This window comes from Drosophila busckii, chromosome 2R (assembly GCF_011750605.1).
Source record: "Drosophila busckii strain San Diego stock center, stock number 13000-0081.31 chromosome 2R, ASM1175060v1, whole genome shotgun sequence".
Taxonomy (NCBI): Eukaryota; Metazoa; Arthropoda; class Insecta; order Diptera; family Drosophilidae; genus Drosophila; species Drosophila busckii.
Window position 1 is genome coordinate 877742 of NC_046605.1, and position 18985 is coordinate 896726.

An 18985-nucleotide genomic window follows, 5' to 3' on the forward strand; every position below is an offset into this window, starting at 1 on the left:
GTCCGATCTAGAGTTATATAAACAAACACACACACACGAATGTTATTATTTATGCAAACTATGATATGATTTTGAATAAATGTATCTATCGCTATAAAAATTAAAACAAGTTTAAAGTTAAACCTAGGACTGCATTTATTTATCTACTATGCCTTGTTTAACTGCATAATATAATATGTTGCCTGTATTATCGGCTAAAGCTATGAATATGCTGCTGCCTTTGAGTTCTTGTTGCAGCGCATGTAGCTGCTGTAGATCTATATCTTTGCTATGCTGCAGCGGCACGTAGGCAACAGGTTGCCCCTCAGCATTCTGAGCGCTCCAATAAAATATGTTAGCGTTGTTTATGAAATTCGGATATAAGTTTACAAGTTGCTTCTCTGTAAATGTTTGTTATTATATTTGAATTTGAAAATTGTTTTGTTTTGCATTTTACCCTGTAATAAATCCGTGTAAACAATGTCAGCTACAGCGCGTTGAAATATATCGAGTCTTGATAAAACAGCCTCAGCGCTAGCTAAATGTGCATACATAATATATTATAATATTTTTAGCTTATATATTTAATGCATTAATTACCAGTGAGCTGCATTTTAAACAATATTTAATTCGCGTGTTTTTGTGTTTACATTAAGCTTACCATTCGATTTAAAGTCGATACCACTGTTAGGTCAGTTGCTCGATAGCATGTACGATAACAGTGCGCTGCAGTGTTGTAAAAAGCTTTAAGCGAGCGCGCAATTTAAATTCAAATTCAACTAGACTTGAGGCCATCCTTTAAAATTCTAACAAAAAACAATTTCTTGTGCATTTATTTTCTGCTTTCAATTAAGCCATACCATTTAAATATATGTAATGCAAATAAAATTCGATTGCATGTGCTTGGCATAAACAACGTATAAAACTAAAGTGCTTTTGGGCAAAAGCAAATGCCAGACAACGTCATTGTCTCAACCTCAACTAACTGCGCAACTTGGGCACTTGACACTTGACTGCCAAACCAGGCTCGCTCACACTCGATGCCGGCAACCGGCAGCCGGCAGCTACTGCAGAGCAAAGCCAAGACAACAAATTATGCTAAATAGATGCAGTTAGCTGGAGAGTCAGAGACTCTCGCTCTCGGCCTGGATACGCATGCAAAGCAGCTTGGAGTGTCTAAGAAAGAAACGAGTGTGGGCGTGTTGGGCGTGTCCTATGTCTGATAAGGGTATGGCAGGCACATGTGTATGTGTGTGTGTGTGCTGGGTGAATATTAATGCGCTCGGTTGCGCTGTATGCTACTTGATAAGCAAGTTTCCAGTTAGAGCTGGAGCTGAAAATTGCCGAGTCTATGTAGATTAGTGTGGGAGCAGCAGCTCAGTTGTCAGGCGGCAGCTAATGGTCGAACGTAGTGAACATTGTCGAAAGCACCGGCGATTCAATTAGCTGCACGGCTACCTGAAACTGAAACCAATGTCAAGTTGCTACCCTCAACGAAACCAGATGTTGCGGTCTATAAACCATTATTGAACTTGTCAATGGCAGTAGCTTGAGTTCCAGCCGTACTACGGGCAATTACGGTGGCAAACAACGATATGGCTGCAGCACAGTTATTACAACACACACACAGATACACATACACACACACACATACACACGTATAGACTCACTCTAGTCGTACGTGCGGTTACTTAATGCTGTTTGGTCAAGCAAAGTTGTGCGTGTTGTCCTTGCTTCCGTTAGCTGCTGCTGCCGTCTGCTCTCTGCCTGCCCCGCACTCCCTCTCTCCATTGCTTGCTCAGCTTGTGCGTGCGTGCAGTTAAGCATAATATTATTTGCACTTGCTGCTGGAGCTACCAGTGCTGCTGCTCTTCGTTGAGCACCACATTGACCAAGACAACACACACACACCCACAAAATGGCAAATAGCTGATGGCAGCCTGGAATGTAGTCATAGTCATAACCATTCAGCATTCAACCGTTTCAACAGCCAAATGTGGGCGTTTATGGCTTTTTGCTGATTGTGTGTGTGTTTGTTCTATAAATTCAAGCAATGATCATATGACACCAGCATAGACTGTTTGACCAATTAATTGAAAGAGCAAGCAGGCGCAGCTCAAGAATTAACTTTGTGCCAAGTCAAGACATTTGCATAAAATATGTTATTACCAATTTGTGCATAAACATTTCAGCTCGTGTCATTTCCAGCTACTACCTTGGCCTAGGTTTTGTTTTGTTTTGCAGTTGTTGCTTTTAATTAGAAATGCAGACGAGGCTATAAAACTCAAATGGTGCGCTAATAACGGCGCTATGCTACCGCTAGACACCTGTGGGATACCGTTAGAGTAAGCACTAATAGTGCAAGTAAATCCCCTGGACGCCAAGCTGGACACAAAATTGTGTGTGTGTGGGCCACTTAGCATAGAATTTGCTGCTGGCATTTTGGTCACAGTTGTTGTTAATTTGTCGCCGCTCACTTCGGCGGTTGGGGTTGGGGGGTTGGGCATTGGGCCAGCAACGACTTTTAATTGAACTTTTGCAACAGCACCGCGGGGATCAATTGAGATTTATTGGCGTTTGGCTTTGGACCTTGGCTCTGGGAGTTGTTAAGCTGTACGTTTTGGGGCAACCTAATGTGGCAAGCAAGCAATTAATGTTTTAATTAATTTACACAACAGACTCGTTAAGCGAGCGTGCGGGGCTTGGGCTGAAAACTTTTACTTGCGAATTTTCTAATGTCATTTGCAATTCGTAGGCGAATATGGCCTAATTACAAAACACAAAACTTTTGCAAAACTCATGCTCTATCTCTTTCTAACTTGTGCTAGCCAAGTTGACAATGTTGCAACATTCAATTTGCCACACGTTTTGTATATTGAACTTTGCACTCAACTTGGAACTTTAATGACAATTTAAGCATTTTTCGCAACTTAATGACTTAATGGCTTGCCCCACTTGCCACCACTTGCGTCAACATGATTTTGCCGCATCATTGCCAATGCAATTAACAGTTTAGCGTAGTGCGCGGCTGACTGAGCCAATGTCCTGGGTAATTAGAGGACATCCGATGCTGTGGTCACAAAAAAAAAACAAAAAAATAAAATACGAAAATAGAAGCAAACGAGATAAAAACGCGTTTAATGCTTTGCTATGACTGTGCGCGAAATTTCATTAAAACTCGATAATTGCGTGACACGACAAGATTTTTGGCGCACTTGCAACTTGCCCCCACTTGTAACTGCTGGGAGACAAAGTCTGCAATTGATTTCATTATGCCGCTGATTTCACAGCCACGCCCACTGGTGCCTTAAGCACAAAAGTCGTTCTAATTGCTTTGAATAAGCACTTAGTGTAAAATCAAGTTGGCTTTCAGTTGAAAGGCCAATTATCTCTCAAGGCGTTTATTAATTTATTAAAGAAATTAGTTGTTGTCCTCAGTAAGTGCATTTCAATGTATAATAAATGCATTTGAGTTTAAATATTAATGCAGTTTTAGAGTAAAGATTAATTACATTTAGCAGTTGTATGTTATTTTTCGCTTAACTGAATGGGAATCCTTTTAGGCTTCAAGCTTAAGTGCTCAGCTTGTGTAATCTTGAGCACATTTGACAGCCGTGTATGTAATTATGTATATTGATTGTCTTGCAGCTTGGTTATTTATGCAAGAGTAGATGCATCAGCGTGAGCGACAAGAGCCTGACAACATCAATTATTAGCTTTTGTAATTTGTTTTCTGGCTGAGCTGAGCGGCAACTTTGCCATGGCATTTGCTAAAATTGAGCAAGCTGTGCGGTTGCTTGTCAGCAAATTGAATTTATTTGCCAAAGTGGCATGCAACACACACACATACACACGTAGAGCGAGCATGTGGCAAATATATGCAGCTTGATTGCAAGCCAAGCACAGAAATTCTATTAAAGCAACAAATTATACAGAGATAATGTTAAACAATTGAATGTGCAACAGCAAGAACAGATTTCATTTTCCAGCTGACTTGACTTGAGCTTTTGTTTGAGTTGCGCGTTTCGCATTTCGCATTTCAGCAAAATTTCAGCTGCTGCAACGCAATGCAGACGAGTGAACAGTAGGGTGTCCAGGACTAGAAAGCAGCAGCAGCAGCAGCAGACAGTATTGTATGCGAAGCAGACAATTGATATTGTGGCTGTGATGGGTCTACGAGCCGCACAGCATTCATTTACGTAATTAGTCTACCAGCTACGCCCACAGTGCATGCCCCACGCCCCTTGCCCACTGTTAACCACAGGCAGTCAGTCAGATTGTGTGCTGGCCACAATGTAAATGCTTCAATATTGCCGCAAAAGTGTAAGCCAACGATTTTTCGTTGCATACTTATGTGGGCAGTGTCAGAGCTTCAAAGGGTTAAAAGCCACCAGCAGCAGCAGCAGCTTGTCGCTCAATTGACTACTGTATGCTGGGGCTAATCAAATGCAAAGTAAACTTCATTTGTGCGCCGCTTTGCAAGCTGCTACGTGCCAACACACACACACACACACACACACACAATGAAAGCGAAAGCAGCAAACAAAAAAAGAAATTTGCAGCTAACGGGGGGTGCTGGGCAGCAAAATCAAAACAAAAACACACAACACTTTGCCGGCTAAATACACGTGACAGCGCTTTAACATGAGTACAACAGCAGCGCTGTTAAGCTTCGTATAATTTATCCGTTTTTATCCTGCTGCGGATAACAGCCAACGAGCGCACAGTGTCAAACACTCTCACCAAAGGCGTAACGCTAGCACTTCAGCAAGGGATCTTGTGTGTATTTTGCAGGACTCTGACCCCCGCTGGTTACGCCCGTGACTGTGGCCACAACGCAGAATCCAAGCGTGGGCTATAAAAGCGCTTGCCACAGCATGTTGCAACGCATTTTGTCAGCGTGCGTTGCCAGCAGCAGTTGGCCTAACAATTTGTTAGCTTTGCTTAAATCGCGTGAGAATCTAAGCGAAAATAAAAGTGAGAAAATTTAAAGGCAGTGTAACTGACTTGGCGAGTAAACATAAATAAATACTCAACGCATACACATGCACATGCTGTTTGTGTGTGAGTGAGTGAGTGAGTGTTCGTGTAAGCGTTAGCTTGAGTCAAGTGCGTTTCTATTTTTGGGGCAAGTGTAAAGTGTTGTCATTGTGTGCAGCGTTGTAAGCGCCTTTAAAGACGCAAGCGAAACCGTTATCCTTGTGCATTAGTTTCAAGTGCTTGGGTGCATCAATGTCAGACATTGATTGACGCATTGATCGACAACGAGAACAACAACAACACGAACTAGTACTTGGTGCTGTAATTTAGTGTTTTTGCCTCAACATGTGGACTTGGCAACGTCTGCGCCATAAGCCACTCTGGGCACTAATCTGCCTAACCATACTTCTGCTTGTGCTGGACAAGAGCGCTGCCAATACCGAAGCGCCCGCTGTGGAGAACACCACTACCACGGAGCCAGGTGAGTTTGACCTTCAATATTGCACAAGCGTGCGCCTGCCTGCCTGCCCATCAGCCATTATGGCCGCCGCCTACAGCTGGAATTTTATCCACTTTGTTCAATGACTTTCGTGGCCTTTGATAACGATAGGCCTGGCACGCACATGCAATAATGCAACGCCAGCAAAAACAAACAGACAAACAGTTAAAAATAGCCACACTTACCGAAATCTCTTATTGGCTTTCCAAATTTTACACTACACTTATAAAACAATTTTTTTTTACATTAAATTGCAAATTACCATTCACTGGCGACAGCGCTTATTATCGATTTACACTGAGCCGCGCTTTAACAGCACTGATCGAGCATTACAGCGCAATTACATTAGCGATGAGCTTAAAGAGCGCGCTTAACATAAGTTGAGTTTGCACAGTGTAACAAATATGCACAGTGTATTGAGCAGCAAAAGCAAAGGCAAAGCAAATAACTCGCTGTTAATGAAATATTTCACGTTCACATCCCCCCCTGCCCAGCTACATACTAGCATATATATGTAAGCAATCAAAACGAGGCCTGCTGGCCAAACCTTAATCCCAATCAAAGTCAACAGCAATAATAAAAAACACACACACACATACTACACACTGTGCACAGGCGAAAAACAGAAATCAAATAAAATAGAGAGAGTGAGAGAGAGAGGCTTGCATGAAAACATTTAATGAAGTATAGCGCGCTGCCTAATAGAAATTAATAGGTATGTGGAGCTTGGCAATTGAGCTGAAGAGGGGCGGAGTGTGGGTAGTTGAGGTGAGTTAAGCTGAGGTGCTGCTGGTGCTGGTGGTGGTGGTTGAAATCCTGCGCTGGCTGCTGCGCTGTCGTTGGTAATTTGTTTCACCAAAGGCAGATGCGCATAAAGTAATTAATTTTTTCCGCCGCTTTTTGCCAATTGTGTGCCAAGGGATATTTGTGACGCAGTAGTTATTGCAAATTGCGCGTTTCACTTCTCGCAATTGCGTCGTGGTTTGTTGAAATTGAGCTTTTGAATGGGTGAGTTTTTTTTTTTGAATTGCGTACACAACCAGAACAGAACTTTTCATTTCGCGGTCAGCAAACAGCAGTAGAAATATTTGACCAGCACAAGAACACAGCACAAACACATACAGATTGCAGGGAATTTAATCAAATTGGAATTTAGTAACGAACTAGAAAATAAAATATGAGCGCGCCATTGCTGCAGTGACGCGAGGCTGACGTCGGCGTCGACGTCGGCAGCTGCAATAAAGCAAGTGGGAGCAGAAAATGTCTCAGCTCTCAGCTCTCAGTTTTGTCGCTGGCCAAGCATGTTTCCATAAATCTTAAAGCCTGCCACACAATGCACAAGATGATGATGATGATGATGTTAGTATGTGTGTGTGTGTGTAAGGACTCACATGGATGCATTATGCATGCAAATGGTATAAACGAGTAACGAACTGTCAAAAAATCAAAAGCGAAGCGGCAACAACGCATAAAAAATAGCAAGCAACTTGACAAAAAAAAGCAAAACGTCGCCCAAGACTATTACACTCCTAATCTTCCACCCACTATAACGCTCTGGCAGTGGCTCCGGCTCTGGCTCTGCTCAGTGCACAGCATATGCAGTTCATGCATTTCGAAGCTAAAGCTGAGCTTGAGCTGACTGCGTTTTCTCTATCTCCTTTGCTCCCTTTGTGAATGTCTCTGGTGAATGCGTGTTTTGCATAAATGCTCTGGGATGTAGCCAGGCAGCAGCTGCGGACTTGTTCATTGTGGCAAAACTACTTTTGCTTGGCTGGGCATGAATGATTTATAGAGCCACTGGAGCAACCGACTAGTAGTCGTCGTCGTCGTCGTAGTAGCCGCTGCCAGCGATTATTAGCCTCACCCTAGCCTCAGCACTGAACTGTCAGCAGCTTGGCACTGCAACTTGCATTAATACTAAAGAGATAATCCCAGGAGCGATTGTAAGTTTTAAGTTTATTTTTATTAATTCTGCTGACGTCTTACGAGCTTCACTTTAACATTATTTTTGGTGCGCAGCGTTATGCCTGTGTGAAATACAAATTCCTTGGGATCCACCAGCGGCAGCACTTCAAACTGCTTAAGCAGCACCACCAGCAGCGTTTTCATCTCCAGCATGGCATACTTTTGACCTAAAAGCAAGTGTAACACTTAGTTTGTAAGGACAACAAGTGTAGCTTACCTATGCAATTGCGTTGTCCTGCGCTAAACGGCACATAGGCGTAGGTATGACGATCCTGATAGTTTTCGGGCAGAAAGCGTTCGGGCTGGAACTCGTCGGGATGGCTCCAGTGCTTGGGATTGCGATGCACATCGAACACATGCATCACAATTTGTGTATAAGGCGGAAGTATAAGTCCATTGCTTAGCTGCGTCTCGCGCACTGTCTGACGCGCCATAATGGGCACCGAGGGAAACAGACGCATTGTCTCCTTAACAAAGCAGTCCATGTACTTAAGCTTGGACAGCTGATTGACATCCACATTGCTCAGATCGTCTGTTGAACATATAGAAGTAAGCAGTGGCTTATTAGAAGCACTCACAATTTACCTGCTATATGCTCGCTTAACTCCTCATAGCATTTTCTTTGTGCCTCTGGATTCAGCGAAGCGTTCATCAGTCCAAATATTAAACCAATGGATGTTGTATCGAAACCTTCAAACATAAGCGTATCCACTTCCTCACAAATGCCACGATGATCTATTAAGCCATCCTGCTCCGCAAAGATTAAAGTATCCAGCATAGCAAAGCGCTGCTTCTTGTTTATATAGCTGCAATACAAAATGTTGCTCAAGCAAACGCTTTAAAGGCTGCAGCTCAAGCTTACATGTCCTCATCGGGTGTTTGCTGATCCATACGCGTTTTAATCTCATGCTCCAGCAGTGTGCGACGCTTGGCTATAATTTCGCTGGAGAACTCGTGCACACCACGAAAAGCGCTTTCAAATTCGCTAGCGACAAACATGTTGTAGATTTTGTCAAACCAAAGCAATGGATTGCTAACGCGTCTTATAAAACACTTTTCAATCATGCTAAAGTTATCACGATAACGATCGCCCTGCTCAGCCATATCGTCCAGCTTAATGCCCATGGCAGTCTCTGTAAAATTTATAAGTTTTAATGCATAATTTATGGCCATGTTGCTGACCTACCACAAATGGAATTTAGCGTAAAACGCGGTATCAGTTCGCTCAGCGAAATGTCAATCTCTGTGTCTTTGGCAAATTGTTGCACAAACTTAATGCTCTCAGCTCTGTAATATACAAATTATAATTAAGCTTAGCCGCTAAGCAATGCAACTTACTTGAATATTTCCTCAAATTGACTTAGTATATTGAAATGAAATGTGGGCGTTATCATCTTGCGGCGCGAATGCCATTTCTTATCTATAAACAAGTTTATTAGGCAAGCATTAAGCATTAGTTTAGCAGCTTACCCGTTGAGGTGAGCAGTCCAGTGCGCAGCGCAGGCTTCAAAAAATTATAAACAATACTTTTGGTAATCAAGTTCTGATCATTCAGCACTGCTTCCATATTATCCGCATCGAGTATATTATAAACAGCAGCGCCCATGCCATATTCCAAGTAACTAGTGCGCATTTCCTTGGCACGTTTGCGTTGATGTTGAAATATGGCAGCATGATCGAAGCCATAAACATCAAAGGCATTGCCAAAGATGGTGCGTCCAGGTGCAATGGGTGCAATAGTTTCCACTGGCGCACCACTAACCGTTTTTACGCGCTTGGTGAAAAAGCAGAGCACATTGTAATCCTTGTTCTTGCTATAAAGCCAATAGGCCAAACTGCAAAGCGCTATGAGCAATAACAAGCCAACGTCCATGCTGTTACTTGTACTAATGCCAACGCCTGTTGGCTAAAGACTGTTTGTTAAAATAAATGTTATAAGACGCTAGAGCGCTAATAAAATATAATTTTAGTAGTAAACATAGTGATAGCAGCATGAGCTGATAAGCGCTGCTAGACTAGGCAATGCCCTCGGTTTGAGTAATTACTGCTAAGTTATTATAAATAAAATACTTTGAATAATATTTAAATGTCTCAATTTTATGCTTGTAACTTTTAAATAGCAAAACTTTTAATAAAATAATAATGTTGCATTATTTATAGTCTCAGCCTGCAGGCCTTTGTTGCCATAGAATTTAATTTTAGGCTACAATTAAAATAAATAAATATTTATAGGCGTTATACTTATAATTTGTAGACTCTTAACAGTCTAAGCTACAATTTGAATTGTAACAAAACTTTAAATAAAATAATAGCGCTTGTTTATAATCTATGAATCAAGCAACCTTTTCGTTTCGACTTTTACTTGGCATACACGAGTTGGCGATAAGATAATTTAAAAAGTTTCTATTACATTTAGTGAACATTGACTGTCTCTCAGTCGATTTACAGTGTCCAACAAACAAATGTTTTTGTACGTACAGCTGATTAGAATTAAATGCATAATTGCTGACTAACGATGATGTGTGGCTTTAATACAAGCGACTAAAGGTTATGGCCAGTGGCGAGTGTTAGTCAGCGCATAATTAATGCTAAATGCAATTCGCTCGCTCTCTTTAGTTAGCTGCGCCTTTGCTCTTTGCTAATTGCCTATTGAGTTAGCAGCGTTGAATGCAATTTGGCTGCTTTACAGCATTCTGACCCACATTCGCTTTATAAATAATAATTTAATGCAAAAGAATCAACCGAGAGCACAAACTGCAGCAAACTGTGGACGACGTCGGAATATGCAGCTCGCTTCGAAAATGTTTGCATGACTTTTCTCAATTGCGCTGCATGTGTGTGTCTGTCTGTCTGTCTGTGTGTGTGTGTATGCCAATGCATATTGGAAAATTTGCAATTTCGATTGCACTTCAAAGTCAGTCAAAAGTTGCCAAGTTATTAAATTAGATCATATGCGCATGCAATCGGTATGAAATATTTATAGCTCGCTTGACTCAATAGCTTGGCTACACTGAGCGAAAAGTAACCTAAATTGCATTTAATATAATAATTCTGACAAGGCTTTGCTTGCAGCCTTTTCTGCGCGTGTTGCAACATGACAACTTACTTGATTTCTCTTGCTCTCTTCCTTGCAGATGCCTCGCCGGGCTGTCGTGCGCCGGATGTGCGCTTCACCATTGTGAAACCGGAAATGACAACGGAGCAGCCGTATGCAAAGTTCGAGACGACGCAGGTCTATCTGCCGGAGGACTTTACCACCGCCGATGTGGAGTTTGTGGACAGACAGCATGCGCCCAATGAGAATCATGCGGCCTTTGTTAATCCCTACAACATTGATCTGGGCGATGAGGCGGCCAGTCTGGTGGACGATACGCACAACGCTGGCGCCGTCGAGGAGGAGGAACTGCATGGCGCTGAGCTGGAGGAGGGCGCCTATAAGCGTCTCAATAGCAATCGCAAGCAGGCCAAGAAGCGTCGCTCGGGCACGGGACGCAGGCGTCGTTTGGAGAATGCCAATGGAGATGCAGCGCGTGGGCGTGGCAGTCGCTATAAGCGTCATGCCATTCTACATGACGCGGAGGCTTCACCGGAAACGGATCGTTGGGCTGGGAGCAAGCTGGCGGCGGATGGCGATGTCTACTATGTGCATATAGCGGATATATTGAAGTCGCGCGAGCCCAATCGACAGCTGAAGGCCAAGCTGCATAAGCTGAAGCTGAAGGCGCGCTGGAAGAAGTGTCTGGCCACGGGCAGTCTGGATGAGAAGTGTCTGAAGCTGAAGCTGAAGTTGGAGCAGCAGCAGCAGAAGCATCAGGAGGACAAGGAGCAGCTGCATCATCGTCGACGCGGTGACAGTCACGCTGCAGAGCTCGACCAGCGTGACATGGAACCGCGTTGGCGCAGCCGACGCAGCGCAGCCGCCAAGGGCGACGCTGGCGTCTTGGAGGATGAGCAAGAGCTTGCTCTAGAGCCGGGCAATCAGTCGAGCAGTGCAGCAGTGGCCCTGCAACGTGTAAAGCGCAAGTCGGGCAAGACCACGGGTGCACTGAGCCGTCCGAAAGGTGGTGGCGATTCCAGCTCGAAGACCACCAGTCGCAAGGACAAGGGTAAGGGTCCTCATGCGCGTCTCTATGCAGCATTGGCACAGCGGCCAGACACTGGCAATGCCACAGTGCCCACAAAAAAATTGTCTATACTTCAAATTTGCTCTCAAATAATTTTTGAAACAAAGCCGCTGTCGCTGTCTCATTGTCTGTCTGTCCGTCTTTGTTATGCTGTCCAATTAGAATTTAGTATTTGATACACACACACACACACAAACAGATACACACACATGAGAGTGGAGTACTCAAGCAATACATGCATAGAAAACAGCATTGCAAATGGGAGGAAAGTTAAGCAGACGAGGATTGAGTTGGGTTCTATGGCTTTATTAACTTGGATTGTAGTTGAAACTTTTATGCAGCTGGAGAATTGAAAAGCAGGAACAAGATGTATAAACAATATCAGAGATGTAAAAGCTTAAAAATATTTTGGAATTTAGTTGAATTTATAGACTGATTAGAAATGCTATGAAATGAAAGGAATTAAGTCAAAAATTCCTGAAGAATGCATTCTGAACTTCAGTCGATTCAGACTCTGCTGAATGCATTCTGTTCATATATACTATATGTATATATATATATATATATATATGTAGCTTATATCAAGGCAGCAGATCTTTTGCATTCACTTAAAATCTCTTTAACTCTTGGCAAAGTTAAGCGAACAACGCCTAAGTTGAGTTCTATGGCTTCATGCAGCTGAAGAATTGAAGAGCAAGAACAAGATGTACATATATACAATATCAGAGATGTGAAAGTAAAAGATTTAAGTCAATTTGAAATTTAATTGAATTTAGAGATAATATAAAAATGAAATGAAATGAAAGGAATCAAGCTCAAAATTCCTGAAGACTGCCTTCTGAACTTCAGTCGAATCAGACTCTACTTTATATATAGCAGATCTTTTCCATTAATTTGCAATATGTTTAAGCTTGACTTGAACTCTTGGGCAAAGTTAAGTGAACAAGGCTTAAGTTGAGTCTATGGCCTTTATTAACTTTAATTGTAGTTGAAACTTTTAAGCAGCTGAAGAATTGAAGAGCACATAAAATTAGAGATTTAAATTGAATGAAATAAAAGGAATTAGCTCTACATCAAAATAATTCCTGAGGTATCTCAGATTCAGACTCTACTGAATGCATTCTGTACATCTTTATGCCTGTATACATATATATATATTTGTAGCTTATGTCAATGCAGCAGATATTTTGCATTCATTTAAAATGTCTTTAAGTTTGACTTGATCTCTTGGCAAAGTTAAGCGAACAAGGCATAAGTTGAGTTCTATGGCTTTAATAAGTTTGATTATAGTATGCAGCTAAAGAATTGAAGAGCAGATTCATTTGAAATTATAGATTCAAAATGAATGAAATAAACGGAATTAGCTCTACATCAAAATAATTCCTGAGACTTTACTGTATGCATTGTGTACATCTCTTACAGCTTACATCAATGCAGCAGCTGCTTTGCATTCATTTGCAATCTCTTTAAGCTTCTAGCCACACTACTCTAGCTCGACGACTCGAACATTTGCAGTGCTGTTACATATGTACATACATGAATACATATACATACATAAAATACATGAACTCGTTAAAAGCTAATCGCTGTCTCAGCCACATTTGCTCAAGAAGTGAAAAGCAAAAACCCAAATTCACGTTCAGCTCATTAACATATAATTCATGCTGGCACATCCTTCGCCTCCTTCAATTTCCAACACACAAACTACCTCTCAGTCAACCTCTCTCTCTCTCTCTCTCTCTCTCTCTCTCTCTCTCGCTGCTGTAGGTGCTTGAGAATTTAGTTCACTGCGGCTCTCTGCTGTGTTGAGGGTACGCAGCTTTTATTTTATTTTTTATACATTTGGTTCTTTTAGGTTCTTTTCTGTTTTTTTTCGGCGCTGCTTTGACGCGCTTTTGTGCGCCTGTCCCCCTTATTTTGTTGTTTGCCTTTGTCCGTCGCCTTTTTTTCTATTAGGCGAGCTGTGGGGCAGGGAGGGGAGCTTGTCTCATGCTGGCATAATATTATCTTTCATGTTATCTTTTCTACTTGTGCTTTTCTTTTTGTGACGCCTTTGCCTATGAAATGAAGTTGTATCCTGTTAAGTGGCCACTTGGCAACCACCAACTCCACTCCATGCCACGCCACCCCTCGCTCCTTCGGCATATCCGTGGCGCTTTTAATGCATAGCTAACAACCTTAAGTTGAGCCTCTTGTTCTTCTCGCGTGCTTCAGCCTGTGGCAAGATGTTTTCACACTTTGTAAAGGCTTCTGCTCAAAATGCCATTGACGCTGCTGACGCACGCGCTGCTCATTCAGTTCATGCATTCACTCACTCATTCATTCATTCATTGCATTCATTTATTCATGGCATTCCACTCGCTGCGCTTCGAACTCTCGCTCTCCCTCTCTATCTATCTATCTGTCTATCTATCTCTGTCTTGAGTCATCCTTTTCCCCTTTCTTAGCATACTTACATTTGCCCATTTCATAACGCCCTCACCTATTCTGTTCCCCTCTCGCCCCCACTAGGCATCTATGATGAGGAGACAGGCTACTCTCCCGTGCACACCGAGGACGAGTTCGACGAGGACGAGGAGGAGGAGGAAGAGATCGATTTGCTGCAGCAGTTCACCGAAGTGTCCGAAATACGCTTCCCCGGCGAAATTGGACCCATGGGCGATCGACGCCTTTGCAAAATTCGCTGTGTCAAGGGCAAGTGGGTGGGGCCATTGTGTGCCACCAACGAGGAGGGTAAGTGAGCGACAACCACAAGGACACGCAAGCACACACACAAGCAAACAAACAAACACACACAGAAAATAATTATGCAAATACGAAAGCAATTTCAACATGTATCATTACAGTAGCTGCCATAAATATACAAACACAAACAATAATATTAGTAATTTAAATAGAAACAAACACACACACAGCAACAATAAAGTTGTTTCATTTGCCAAAAACCAAAAACAAACACAGTCGCTCTTGATTTCTATTTACACACTGAAAAATAAAGCTAATCTGCCGATTTGGGTTGTTTTCAGATTGAGAGTAGCAAGCAAGCTTCAACTAATCGAAATTAAGTTATAATTAAATTTAATCAGTTTATGCTTGCTTCGCTGCAGTTGCACATACATGTGCATGCATATATATCTATTGACCACTGTATGACAACATCTTTATCTGTAGATGACAACGGCAACGTGAAGTTTCAGCCATTGTACAAGAGCTGCCATGTTAATCGCATTCCGTCTCATCTGCTGCTCAGCTATCGCAACATTTCAGTGGTAAGTGATGACAGCTAAACAGACAGACCGACAGCCGTGCCAGGGAGTCGCACTCACACACACACGCACACACACAGACACACCTACACACACACATTTTGGGGCACTTGAACGCGTTTGTTGTCTCCTTTTGCAATTGCAACTCGTCTATCTCAATCTCGATTTCTACTCTTCTACTATTCGCTCTCACTCTCGCTCTCTCTCTCTTTCTCTTCAAGTTCAGCGCGCATCATAAATAAATACAAGTCAACCCCAAAAACTGCATTTAGCAGCTTAACGCTCTTCTCTCGTATATTGTGTGCATATTTTTTGGGTTTTGTTTTGGTACCAGTTTGTTTCTTCTTTTCTTTTGCAGACACCGATACCATTAAATCGCGGCTGGCGGAAAACGCGTTTATCCAAATCGACACTTGTCTCAAACACAGAAATTGTGAGTGACCGCCATTCAAATCTCTCTTGACATTCAACTCTTTCCACTTGCCATTCTATTCCGACACCGTCTGCTCGTACTCTCGTATGCGTAATATTCTCGTAGCAACACACACATACATACACACACACAGCTTTACATAGATTTGCTGTAAAGCGACACTCATGCTGACAGAGATATGAACTGAAAAGATTTTTGGATACAGATTTGTTTATGCGCATTTAGAGTTTAGTATAAGGCTGAAGCATTGATGAGTTAGGCTTAGCTATAAATATAAATATTATATGAAAACTGAAGCTTAATGCTGCAACTTATATAGCAGTTGCGCCACAGTACGTATGCGAAATATTTGTTTACTTGTATGCAATCGCTTCTTATTGTAACAAAACTGTCTTAATTGCTAAAGTTTTCTCGTGGTTTAGTCAAAGTCTTGTTAATATCTTTATCAGCACACACACACACACACACACACACACACACACACACTGTAGTCTCTAACCCAAGTAGTGGGCGCTCTCTTGCTATAGCTTGTTGATTATCCATGTTTTGTTTTAATATAAACTCTGCACGGTTTTCACGTTGAGAATCTTTTTTGAGCAGCCTAAAGCGCACACATCAAAACACAAACATTTACATAAAAACGACAGAGCCACGCCCACACGCCCACACACAAGAACAGCAGGAACAAGAACAAGAACAAGAACAAGAGCCGCCGCAGCAGCACGCCCAAAAATAAATGCCACGCCCACATGTTTGCACAGAGTGCGCCTCTAGCCTCACGCAGCGTAATCAAGTCGAAAAGTAAAACTTTTTTGTACTTTTGTCTATCTTTCTCTCTCTCTCTCTCTCTCTCTTCCTTTCTCTTTCTCTCTGTCTAACATTCACCTATGTACTGCACGCTGCACTTAATGCCTGTTGCCTGCCGCCTGTTGCATACCACATAATGTTGCATATCCTGTCATACGCATCTGCATTCGCATCAAAATCAAAACAAACCAAATCGAATCGAATCGAATCCAATCAACTTTGCCTTGCTCAGAGCGTTGGCTGGGATCTGCCGCACGGGCATTCACTGCAGGCGCGCTGCCTGGAGCTGGGCATCTACAAGCTGCTCGGCGAGAGTCGGGTGCTCTGCTCCAACGGTCTCTGGGCGCCGCGCATGCCCAGCTGCGTGCCCACCACGATACTGACCAACTACTCCGAGGACAGTGCGCCGTCTATACGCATCAAGGTCTTCAATGGCTCCTACTCGTTTGAGCCTTCCGGCGTGATGGCTGTGACGCCTCACAGCATCGTCCAGATGGACTGCATGTATGTGCGAGCACGCGGCACACCGGAATGGACCTGGACCAGCTGGTACAAGCAGTACACCACAGGTGGGTGCAGCTCCATAGCTCTGTGGGATTTGCAGCTTAATCTTGGCGCGTGTTTTTCTTTTGGCACACAGGCTGGTCACCAGCTGGGGAGGAGAAGGCCGTGCGCTATCGGTTGAGCATCAAGAACATTGAGCAGAGAGACTCGGGCACATTCACGTGCACCTCGCCGCGCGGTTTGACAAACAGCATTGCCGTGGTGGTGGCCACTTCGACGTGCCCGCAGCTAACGGAACCGCTGTCGCCGCTCAAGCTACGCCTCGAGGGCAATAAGCTGGGCCAGCGCGCACACTATGAATGCCCCGCAGGCTTTCGGCTTGATGGCGCTTGGAATGCCACCTGCCTCGCCTCCGGCAATTGGTCATCGCCCTCACCCACATGCCATCCCATTCAGTGCCCACGTCTCGTTGTGGATGACAACCATCTCAGTCTCATCGAACTCAATACATCGGCCTGGGGGCGTGCGGTGTTCAAATGCCAATGGGGCTTCAAGCTAACCGGACCGGCGCTGCTCGACTGTGAGCCAACGGGCGTTTGGAGTGGTCAAGTGCCACGTTGCAAAGGTAAGCGAGTCCGACCGTAGAGTGAGCCACCCACACATACATTTTTTACTTAAGCCAATGCCACTATATCCTTCATATATTATATACAATCATTTCGTAGTCATTCAGTGCGTAATGCCAGTAGCGCCTTTGAATGGACGCATTGGAGGCACCAGCCTGAGCCAGCGCCGTCTTACTGTTGGCGCTTTGGTCACGTTCAGCTGCAACGATGGCCACACGCTGGTCGGCGAGTCCAGCATCATTTGCACGGAGAACGGTTTCTGGTCTCACTCGCCGCCATTTTGTAAGTAGACCAACTGCTAAAAAAAAAAATGCTAAAAAAAAATAAAAGATAATGCACACATAAAATCCATACGCTGATGTTCCTTGCGTAAACTTCCAAAAACCAAAAAAAAAATATATCAATATATTTATACTATATAAAGTGGGCTTACTAATCGAATCCAAATGAATTAATAATGCATAACTTGTGTTGTATTTCCGCCTAAATAACAAAACGTTACTGATATACCTGCTATAACCCCCGATACGTAAACCGATCATCAACATACCAAAAAAAAAAAACAACAAAAATAACAACAACTACAATAACATGTTCATGCATGCACAAAATGATCATCTTCACCTGCCTACATGCTTCATCCCGCCCCAGGCAAATCGCAGTGCCCCTATCCAGGCGATCCACCCAACGGCCTGATTGCGCCGCTCAAGTTCAACTACGACGCTGGCGACTATCTGAGTGTCCAATGCCGGCCCGGCTTCATTCAAGTCCAAACGAACGAGGATCACAGCACGGGGCCGCCAGAGCGACCGAAGTGCCAGCCCGATGGCAAGTGGTCAGGACCCTTACCCAAATGCCGCAGCTACGAGGAAGTGTAACAACAATAACAACAACAACAGAAACAGAAACAACAACAATACTTAAGCATTCACTTAGCTCTAAGCCAGGCAAACACGTCCCCACCCCACAGTCCAACAGTTGGCAGTCCCCCGAGTAAAAGTAAATTGAAGCAAGCTAAAAACGCGCTGAGTGATATTTAGATTAAAAATTAGTCCTGAGGGTATCAAGGTTTATTAACTGCAAATTTTATTTCAATTCTTTTCGCCTCTCAATTCTCTACAAAGTCACTCGCTTATTGAAAGTTAGGCCCACTTGCAAGTCTCTTCTGCTATACAAATATTTCCCACAATTTCCAGATGCAAGACAAACCTGAAGATTAACAAAAATATATACAAAAAAAAAATGAAAAAAAAATATATAAAATTATATATGTAACATAGCCAATGTTAAATGTTATTAAATCAATTGAATTTCTTTCTTCCAACTCGGTTGCTTAACGAAACTTTTATAAATAACATTTAATTCCATATGAATTTCGCTTGCATTTTATATATAGAACAAAACTAATATCTCTCTAATCGTACAGTTAATTACAGGTATTTCAAAAGTTACCAAACATAATTCAGTAGTTAAACTCTAACAGTGCTGCAAGCGAATGAATCAGCTCAATTTGCTCAATACTGATTCAAAGTAGATTCATTTGCTAGCAGCCGCTGCTCTATATGCATAGTTTAAGTAATTACCCCAAGTATAAATGTATTTGTTGGCACATTTATAAATAAATGAGTTGGTCGATCGCCTAAATCGATGCAAATGATTCGTTGGTTAGTTAGTTAGGCGCAGCTTCGGCTGCTAATGAAAGTCATATCGCAAGCCATAAGCAAAAATGAATGAAACGCATACCTATAAGCAGCAAATGTGCAGTGTGAACAAATTAAATTTTAAACAATATACAACAAATA

General features: G+C 42.8%; 3 protein-coding genes across 5 annotated transcripts; 1 reads left to right on the forward strand and 2 right to left on the reverse strand.

Annotated features, from left to right (window-relative positions):
• Positions 1–104: 104 nt before the first annotated feature.
• LOC108596272 lies at positions 105–648 on the reverse strand. The gene is made up of 3 exons (XM_017981840.1): positions 580–648; positions 437–517; positions 105–380 (listed from the first exon to the last, which is right to left on the reverse strand). Exons 1-3 carry the CDS (start codon positions 590–592, stop codon positions 136–138), a joined length of 339 nt encoding a protein of 112 aa, XP_017837329.1. The 5' UTR covers positions 593–648; the 3' UTR covers positions 105–135.
• Positions 649–4882: 4234 nt separating this feature from the next.
• Positions 4883–18927, forward strand: LOC108596637 (locomotion-related protein Hikaru genki). Of its 3 annotated transcripts, XM_017982598.1 has the most exons (9): positions 4883–5440; positions 10558–11529; positions 14059–14280; positions 14719–14816; positions 15172–15246; positions 16286–16622; positions 16694–17182; positions 17283–17465; positions 17835–18927. In XM_017982598.1, exons 1-9 carry the CDS (start codon positions 5305–5307, stop codon positions 18059–18061), a joined length of 2739 nt encoding a protein of 912 aa, XP_017838087.1. In that variant the 5' UTR covers positions 4883–5304; the 3' UTR covers positions 18062–18927. The 3 variants fall into 3 exon arrangements, with proteins under 3 accessions (XP_017838087.1, XP_017838088.1, XP_033149221.1); XM_017982599.1 differs by lacking the exon at positions 15172–15246; XM_033293330.1 differs by lacking the exons at positions 15172–15246; positions 17835–18927 and having other exon boundaries at positions 17283–17776.
• LOC108596638 (cytochrome P450 4p1) lies at positions 7400–9327 on the reverse strand. Its single transcript, XM_017982601.1, has 7 exons — positions 8894–9327; positions 8762–8843; positions 8610–8710; positions 8286–8556; positions 8009–8229; positions 7641–7955; positions 7400–7590 (listed from the first exon to the last, which is right to left on the reverse strand). The coding sequence occupies exons 1-7, from the start codon at positions 9294–9296 to the stop codon at positions 7424–7426; spliced, it is 1560 nt and encodes a 519-aa protein (XP_017838090.1). The 5' UTR covers positions 9297–9327; the 3' UTR covers positions 7400–7423.
• Positions 18928–18985: the final 58 nt, after the last annotated feature.